General features: G+C 35.9%; 1 protein-coding gene across 1 annotated transcript; it reads left to right on the plus strand.

Annotated features, from left to right (window-relative positions):
• The first annotated feature begins 150 nt into the window (after positions 1-150).
• Positions 151-8,539, plus strand: LOC109073787 (protein NLRC3-like). The gene is given in 7 exon segments (XM_042756134.1): positions 151-206; positions 4,180-4,224; positions 5,659-5,763; positions 5,963-6,047; positions 6,295-6,357; positions 6,360-6,542; positions 6,623-8,539. Coding segments are annotated over 7 exon segments (2,439 nt in total). The 3' UTR covers positions 8,525-8,539.
• Positions 8,540-9,709: the final 1,170 nt, after the last annotated feature.

A 9,709-nucleotide genomic window follows, 5' to 3' on the forward strand; every position in this document is an offset into this window, starting at 1 on the left:
AAACTTTGTTATTTAACTAAATTTCATTTTCATGGTATCCCATGGCAAAAAAAGAAAGAAAGAAAATGAACGTAGCAGCATCTAAAAATGAATTATAAAAACACAATTAAATCAGGGTAAAGCTTTAAGCATAAATGTTTCATAGCCTAAATGACGCTCTTCATTCCTCGTCTGGAAAAGGTGTCGAAGAAGACGCGGAACTCGAGGTGGATTTTAAGTCAAGCTAAAGGCAAGTCTATCCTCGCAGCTGCCGATGCAATGTTTTTCCCTGATTGGCATCACAAAGGGAAAGGACTGTTCTATCGTCTTGCGCTCTATGGAGATACCATATCAGTGGATTATTCCTGTGTTCCATGGCACCTGCAGTGAACTCCCGCTGCGGTGTCTCCCACAACTTTGCTCATGGGTAATAAACTTACTCCCCTTGGGAAAATGTACTTGCATAAATCTTCGTTCCCTGCATCACGAATCGGGTGAGCTGGAAGTTTCCACAGAGTTAAAATTTGCTCTGACTAATGTGCGGTCACCTGCAAGCAAAACTTTTATCTTAAAGGATTTCTTTGATTCTCAGAATTTGGACATTTTATTTTTAACAGAGACCTGTTTTTTACATACTAGTGATCTAAGTTCAGTTTCTGAGTTGCTACCGTCTAACAGTGTTTTTTTTTTAATTCCCCGCGGGCCTCTGGTGGCAGAGGTGGTTTGGCAACTATTTTTAAAATGAGCTTGAATTGTCGGACTCTGCACATCACACATTATGCTAGGTTTAAGTTGTTTCAGTTGAACTCCTCAATACTCTGTGACAAATAAGGTGATTTTACAGATGTTGTGGGCGATATATGTTAAAAAATATGATGAACTTTTAATAGTGGGGGACTTCATTCATTCAAAGTTCCTTTATTTCAGTAATTCAACTAAAATGACACATCTGTGTGTGTTATGTATGTATTATTTATTAGTTTATTTTAAGAAGGCTTTGACTTCAAAACTTACTGTAATGCCACCATATGAGGATTAAGTTAATAAAATTGGTATATTATTCTCTATATTTTGCATTTCAACTCTGTTATAGTTTGTTTATTTCTAATAAACCTGACATTGTATATTAAATATTGTGGTGACCGCAAGTAAGCAGGTGACGTTCAGCACCATGGAAAGCACAATCAGTGTCACCCTGTGATGTTCAGGACCAGGGATAGCTCCTCCAACACAGGTGTGCACAGTTTCTCCTCTGACAGGGAGCCTCAGCTGCATCTCGTTTAAACTCTGCGTTGAGGACACTTGGTATACAGCAACCTTCAAAGGGCTCCAACATAATGAGAAAACGAGACACAGATGATAAAAAAGTACTGAGCACTGTGAATGTTAGAGACTCATGTTTTATTTATATATATTATAACAATCATTGTTAATGTCTGAATTGTATTTCAGGGCAGTTTGTGAAGACGGATAAACAAGAAATGTTGTAACAACGTGGACAGAAGTGTGAATTGACCATAATATTGTATGTTAGGTGTGAGATTCGTTAAACCTTGTTTGCTATAATACATCTAATTAAGTGCACAATACCCCCCACATTTGCTGTATATCCATTAACCGATGTATTTGTCAAAGTATTCTTTCAGAGGTTTAGGGGATTTCACATGACAGGCAGCAGTGGTGGTAAGTGCATTGATCTCTATAAAATGAAGTGTAGGTAAAACACAGCATTGTTTGTTGGTTTTGTTCAGAGTTTAGAACAGGGGTTCTCAGCTCTGGTCTGCGTGATCCACTCTCCTGCACCAATTCAGTTGCAACCCTTCTCAAACACACCTGAACAAGGTAATCATTGTGTTTAGGTTCTAATATAGGGGTGCACAAACTTGGTCCTGGAAGGCCGGTGTCCTGCAGAGTTTTGCTTCAACCTCAATCTGACACAACTGAACAAACTAGTCAAGCTCTTACTAGTCATACTAGAAACATTGCAGCAGGTGTATTGAGGCAAGTTGGATCTGAACTCTGCAGGACACTGGCCCTCCAGGACTGAGTTTGGGCACCCCTATCCTAACAGAAAGATAGAGTCAGGTGTGTTTGATGAAGGTTGGAGCTAAACTCTGCAGGAAAGTGTATCTCTCGGGCCAGAGAGAGTTGAGAACCCCTGGTTTAGACAATTTACTTCTTCACAACCTTGTTTCTTTTTGGTGTTGCCCTGAATTCTGTGACACTGTAGGCACTGCATTGAGCTAAGATCTAAGCTAAGAGCTAAGCAGTACTAGAGTCATAAAATCTGGTGGGTCACAGATTCGATAACTGAATGAATCAGCACTGAATTAATGGTTTACTAACTCATTAAGACAGTCCCTCGCTGCCACCTACTGACATAACAATGTAACCTGCAATGAAAGCACTGAAAAAACTGTTAACAGACAGATATTTTTCAAAATCAGGTGCGCCAATATTATAAAATATTATTTATTGAACAATAATATCCATTATAAACTGTATTTATTATATATTATTTAAACAAGTTCTAAATTGGATGCCATATACCTGTAATTTGTGTTGAAAAACAAAATCCTTAAAATATAATCATGTTTAGTGTAAACAAGTAATAAGATTGCAATTTGATTATTGTTATAACTGCAATAAAATAATTTGTAACTAGTTGAAATTAAATACTTTACATTTCGATATACGTATACAGATATACGAACGTGATAAAAAACGTTTATACTAACGGCAAAAAAAAAAAAAAAGACATTTGCCGTATTAGATATGTAGCAACTAAATTATGTATTGGTTTAATTTTCTATAGTATGTGTTCAAGACACATCCATTGAAGTTGTGTAATTAATCTCTGTGTGTGTGCGTGTTATAAATTAATTTATTAAACATTTGATTTTCAAATTCAAGTCAAAACAACTGCAAAACAAGACTTTGCCAGCTTTATCTTAACTGTTAAAAAAACGTTATCACGACATTTTCACAACGTGGGAAAAAAAAAGAAAAGAAAAAACTTTTCTACAACGTTGTTGTGTTTGCTGGGGTTTTTATCGAGCCTGAGGGAGGTGAATGGTGCTTCTCAAACAGAAAGCTGCATCCTAAAATTCAGATGATCAGTACCGACTCGTTTTCTTTCGTGAATTTTAATGTGTGCAGCCTTCCGTTTGAGAAGCTCTGAATCAGGAGTCGATTATTCCCCTTGATGGAATCGATTCCTTTGGATTCGACTCTCGATTCCCAGCGCCTCCGGATTTCCAACATTCCCACATTTCCCAGCCCTGCAGCGAGGACACTGCGCAGATAGAAAGAGAGAAAGAGTAGCTCGCTGGATTTGATCCGTTTTATGTCCTAGAAAACATTTGTATAGGTAAGCTATAACTTTAACACAGACACTAATTTTATCACTCGCGGACATTGTTTTTCTATATTTAATCCAATTCGATCCGTCTGAGAGATATGAGAATTAATTGCTGACAAGCGACAGGCCTAAAGCACAGAAAAATTAGCGTTTTAAATACTTATAAACTCTCTTTTATAGTGGACAAGACCGCGAGTATGTTTTCAAAGAGGGGTTATTGAACACGAATCTGTTTCTGAAAGTGTTTTTCGTATTTCCGCTTCTGTGTTATGCTGTTGTTTTTGTGATGTGAAATCGAAAGTATTTTTAACCAGACATTTCTCAGTCCGCTAAAGTCTGACGTCACCGCTTCCGTGTCCAATCAGATATCACGAGAAAACAACAAAAGGTGCTAATATACACTCACAATGTGATTAAAATACTACCAAAAATATATAATAATAACCTTTAAATCCATACCGAAATCACAGATAACCAGACAATGAAAATATAAATAAATTAATATAAAAAGTATTTGTATTTGTGGCGCTGTGAGCACGGAGACTGTAGTGTACACCGTGAGTTTGAAAAGGGTTATCTTTAAATGTTTAATATGAATAAACAGTGCTAATAAACGGCTGCTGAGGTAGTATTCTCAAGTGAAGCGAGTTGACCACTTAACAACTGAATAAGACCAGTGCATCTGTTTGTAACTCACTTTATTTTATATAGTGTTTTTTGTTGCTGTTGCTGCTAACTCAACATATTTCTTCATCTCATGAACATCATCATCTCCAGGTCACACTGAACAGCAGATTGTTGTCTCAAGCCAGTGCTGATCAATGACAGTTTATATGCAGTATGTGAGAGAAGAGAGGAAAGATGAGTCTCTCACAGAAACAGAGGTAAGACTGAGTCTGCTTTCAGAGAATCATTTTAAACACTGCTGCAGTTTCAGAGCTTTGCTGGAAAAAAAACAAAACCTTAACAAACTTTGTTTTATATTTACAAATGCTTTGCACAACTTCAGAGCTTTTATATATATATATATATATAATAAATGAGTAGCCAATTGATGATAAATATCTGAGAATTGAAAATCAAAATCATAATTTACAGTCACTCTTCAGCACTGGGTCTGTACTTAATTAAATTATTCCACATCACTGATTTCGTTTTTTTAGGTCATACATTGATTGTCAGACATTAAAAAATGATTGCACACTTAATTTGAAGGTTTATATGATACTTTTGAATGTTTTTATTTTCCTTTAGTGTGTAATGTATCTTCAAAGTTACAAAGGTCAGAGTCTCCTGTAAAGTGATTTATTCTATCTAACAGAGAACACTGATCCAGAGATGCCTAAAAGGCCTTGACTAAAGTCCAGATATTATTTTCACAAATGTGTGCATCACAATGTGAAATATTAGCGTAATGCTGTTCAAAGGTTTACACAAAGAGAACTCGAGGCTTCAGTGAGTTGTAGTGTTGTCGTCATGTTGTGGAGACGCTGTGTGTTTGGATGTGAAAGCAAACCTGCTTTGTTTGTAATCAGTGTTTAAGATTTATTTATAACTCTGTTCCTGAGCCGTACGACCCAAAGGTTATCTTGTGTACAGCACGCTTTATGAAGCTGCAGTGCATTTTCTCCCAGCTTCCTGTGTACAACATCAGCTACACACACCTAAATACACTGTACATAAAACACAATAAACCACACCTAAATAACTGTATACAGAAATTGTTAAACAAATGTGAGTCTGTAAACAAGAATGACTGCTATCTTTACAACTCTGCAATGTTTCTGTGAAGGACTAGAGAGAATGTGTGTTGATATAAAACACAGATGAAGCTCCTGTAGAAAAGTTTCTCTTCTCTCTTTGTGTCATTAGTGTAAGATCAGGATCACATGTGTCTGTGAAGAGTGACCGGTCAAAGCATGGTGAAATGCCGAACTTCAGTGAGAAAAAAACATCAATCAAAAGGTATTTATTATCTTTGACATTATAATGTTGTGTTGGCTTATTTCTCCACTAAGATGCTTGTGATAGAAAGTAATGAAATAAAACAAATAAATCACTGATTTCCTCTTTATTGAACTCAGTCTGGAGCTTCTTTCCAGTAAAAACAATCACACAAGCAGCCACAAGGAGGTATAAATTAACCATGGAAAATAGATCATGCAGCCAAACATGAATATGTCTTTCCATCTATCCATAGTCATAGATGAACAAATGCATGTCTATACTGTGCTTCATTACCATCCTCAACAGTGAAGCTCTTTAAATGAGACTGAAGGAGCTCCTGTAGTAAAGTGTTTTGTTCTTTGTGTCATTAGTGTAAGATCAGGATCACATGTGTCCAGCTCTGTGTCTGTGAAGAGTGACTGGTCAAAGGATGCAGGACCAGTCTTCAGTGAAGAAACAGCATCACGAACCAAACGGTATTTGATCTGTTTCTTATTTTTGTTTACACATAGACTGTGTCAGAAAGTGTATCAGTGAATAATTATCATAAAACGTATAGTCAATAAATGTATCATTTATTTATTGTTTTGCTCTTTGCTAAAATGTTTACAATATAATTTGGTAATATCTTTTCCTAAAAATGCAGTATTTTGATTTTATTTTTTTTACTCTCAGGCTTCAGTATGAAACATTAGATCCAGATTTACAGTATCACAGGAACCACAAGAATTTTACAGACAGTCTCCTGCAGATCTTCCAGGTAATAAAACACATTTTCAAGAATATTTAATAATTATATTGAATAAGAGTGTGACAGAACTTTTATTTCAATTTTTTCTTTTTAAGAACCTATAAAATAAGAATGAGAACACATTTTTATTAATATTTACAGCAAATTAATGTTTGTCTCACCTTGATTTTTGATGAATACTTTTAATTAATAAATACGTAATTTTGATCAAATATAGATTAAGATTTTTTTCTGTCATTTTTGTCTTTCTTTGTAGGATCTTGAGAGCAAAATAATCACATTTCTGAAGAAAGAACTGGAAAAGTTTAAGAAAATTTACAAAAAGAGGACATGCAGTACTTTGTGAAGGACTTTAATGAGAACAGATGCAGTATGAAAGAAGCAGCTCTTGATCTCACGCTCAGCTTCCTGAGAGAGATGAAGCAAGATGAAGCTGCTGATACTCTAGAAGGTAAGAGACTCATGATCATCTGTCAGATTGTCAATTATAAATGTAGAGAGAGAGTATGTTTGATTAATATATGTATTTTTTTTTGTTTTTTTATGTGATGTTTTTTTTTTTTATGATATAATGTGTAGTATAGAAGAAGTATCAATGTGTGTTTGAAGGAATTGCAAAGCAAGGTGACTCTTCACTTCTGAAGAACATCTACACAGATCTCTATATCACTCAGGGTTGTAGTGAACAGGTCAATACTGAACATGAGGTGAGACAGATTGAAGTTGCTTCCAGACGTCATGAATCACAGGAGATACAGGTTGAGTGCAAAAATTTGTTTGAAGCACCTGAACAAGACAAGCAGATCAGAACTGTACTGACAAAAGGAGTTGCTGGCATCGGAAAATCAGTCTCTGTGCAGAAGTTTGTTCTGGATTGGGCAGAAGGAAAAGAAAATCAAGATATCAGCTTCATATTTCCTCTTCCATTTAGAGAGATGAACTTAAAGGAGCAAGAAAAACTAAGTTTGATGGACCTCACAACTCAGTTTTTTCCCGAGACAAAAGGACTGAAGCTTACAAGAAGAAATCAATTCAAAGTCTTGTTCATTCTTGATGGTTTGGATGAATGTCGACTTCCCGTAAACTTTAAGGATAATGAGACGTGGTCTGATGTGTCATCACCAGCCTCTCTGGATGTTCTCCTGACGAACCTCATCAAGGGAAATCTGCTTCCTTCTGCTCTCATCTGGATCACCAGCAGACCAGCATCTGCCAGTAAGATTCCTCCTGACTGTATCGACCGGCTGACAGAGATACGAGGATTCAATGATGCACAAAAGGAGGAGTACTTCAGAAAAAGATTCACGGATGAGAATCAGGCCAAAGAAATCATTGATCATGTTAAACAATCAAAGAGTCTCTTTATCATGTGCCACATCCCAGTCTTCTGCTGGATTTCAGCCACTGTTCTCCAGAACATTTTAGAGGAGAAAAGAAATAATGTTGTGAAAAACAATCAGGCTGATGATGTCTCCAAAACTCTGCAGGAGTCAAATACTGAAGACACTCCTAAGACTCTGACACAAATGTACACACACTTTCTCAGATTTCAGATCCAGCAGAGCAGACGAAAGTATGATGGAGAATATACAGCAGATGTTTCCTGGGATAAAGATGCCATCTTTTCACTGGGGAAACTGGCATTCGATCAGCTGGAAAGAAACAATGTGATCTTCTATGACACAGATCTGGAAGCCTGTGGTATTGACGTCTATAAGGCATCAGTGTACTCAGGCATGTGTACCCAGATCTTTAAGGAGGAAATAGGGATCCTTCTTGGTACCATGTACTGCTTCGTTCACTTGAGCATTCAAGAGTTTATTGCAGCTCTTTATGCACATCTGTTTCTAGACATCAACATGAAAAATGTGTTTGATCAAGACTCTACAGAACAGAAAAACAAAAGTGAAACCATTGATTTGCTCAGGACTACAGTGGTCAAGGTGCTTGAGAGTGGCAGTGTTTATCCGGACCATTTCCTTCACTTTCTTCTCAGACTGTCACTTCAGTCGAAAAAAAACATGATTGATTTGCTCAAGACTGCAGTGGACAAGGCAATAGAGAGTGATAATGGACACCTGGATCTTTTTCTTCGCTTCCTCCTTGGTTTGTCCCTCCAGTCCAATCAGAGACTCTTACAGGGTCTGTTGATGCAGGAAGACGACAATGACCAGAGCAAAAAAGAAATAGTTCAGTACATCAAGCAGAAATTTGAAGCTAATCTGTCTCCAGAGAGATCCATCAATCTGTTCTACTGTCTGAATGAACTGAACGACCAAACTCTGGTGAAAGACATTCAGACCCACCTTAGCAAAGGAAGTCTCTCATCTGCTGATCTTTCACCTGCCCAGTGGTCTGCTTTGGTCTTTGTGTTGTTGACATCAGAGGAGGAGCTGGAGGAGTTTGAGCTTCAGAAATTCAAGAAATCAGACGAGTGTCTCATTAGATTATCAGCAGTCATCAAAACCTCCAAAAGAGCTCTGTAAGTTATTTAATATATTTTGTCATGTTTTCTTCTCATTTTAAAATTGCATTTATCTACATTTATCCAGGTTTGGACACCCCTGATCTATAGTGATTATTAACCACATACCGATTATAAGTATATATCTCTTTTAGGATTAAATCATAATACATTTTGTTTAACTTTAATTTTTTTTTATTTAAAAATGTCAGTCCTTTGGAATTAAAGTGCAATGCTATTTTATTAGATTTACATGGGTTTTATGTAAAAAAAATTCTCTTTTCAGCAAAGTTAGCTATAGAAGAAGCACATCATGTTATTATAAAAAATATTGTTCCGTATTTATTTCTACTCAAATATGCAGTTCAACTTCTTAAACTTTTGCTATAAATGAGATATACTCTTGCATAACCTAAATGACTAAATTGTTAACCTCCAGATTCTCCACCTCAAGACACTCATCAGGATAAAAGAGCAGCTCTTTCAAATGTATAACTCATTTCCATTAATGATACAAACTTAAACATTTACATATTTTAAGTTTTATTCAAGCATGCTGGTTTGTTTTATCTAGGAAATTTGAATCAATACATTTCTAATATATATATATATATATATATATATATATCTAGTTTGTTTTATCTAGGAAATTTGAATCAATATATACACACACATTATATTTACTGTTCATGTAAAAATAATTGGTATAAATTAAATTTTTGTATTTAAAAAATATATTACATGTATCTAACTCTGTGATTTGATTTATTTCTCTTGTAGTTTAAATGATTGTGGCTTAACAGACAAAAGCTGTCCAGCTCTGGCTACAGTTCTTGGATCAGATACTAGTCTGAAAGAGCTGAACATGAACAATAATAATCTGCAGGATTCAGGAGTGAAGATCCTCTGCACTGGACTAAAAAATATAAACTGCAAATTAGAGATACTGAGGTAAGTTTTGTGTCAATCCCCAGTGTTTGGTTAGAATTCAGATCCATCTGTTAACATGGACCTAGATGATTTGCCACAGAATTGAGGACAGAACTGCTTCAGCTTAGTGAAATTTTTAGGCTTTAATTGAATTCCCTCTCCCTCCTTAAAACTCTACGTTCTACTTCCTACCACTACATTCCAATGTGGTTTAAGAGTGGGCTTATGTTAGGCCATTTCAAAACTTTAATTTTCTTGTTTTTCAACCATTCTGAGG

This window comes from Cyprinus carpio, unplaced genomic scaffold (assembly GCF_018340385.1).
Source record: "Cyprinus carpio isolate SPL01 unplaced genomic scaffold, ASM1834038v1 S000006800, whole genome shotgun sequence".
Classification (NCBI taxonomy): Eukaryota; Metazoa; Chordata; class Actinopteri; order Cypriniformes; family Cyprinidae; genus Cyprinus; species Cyprinus carpio.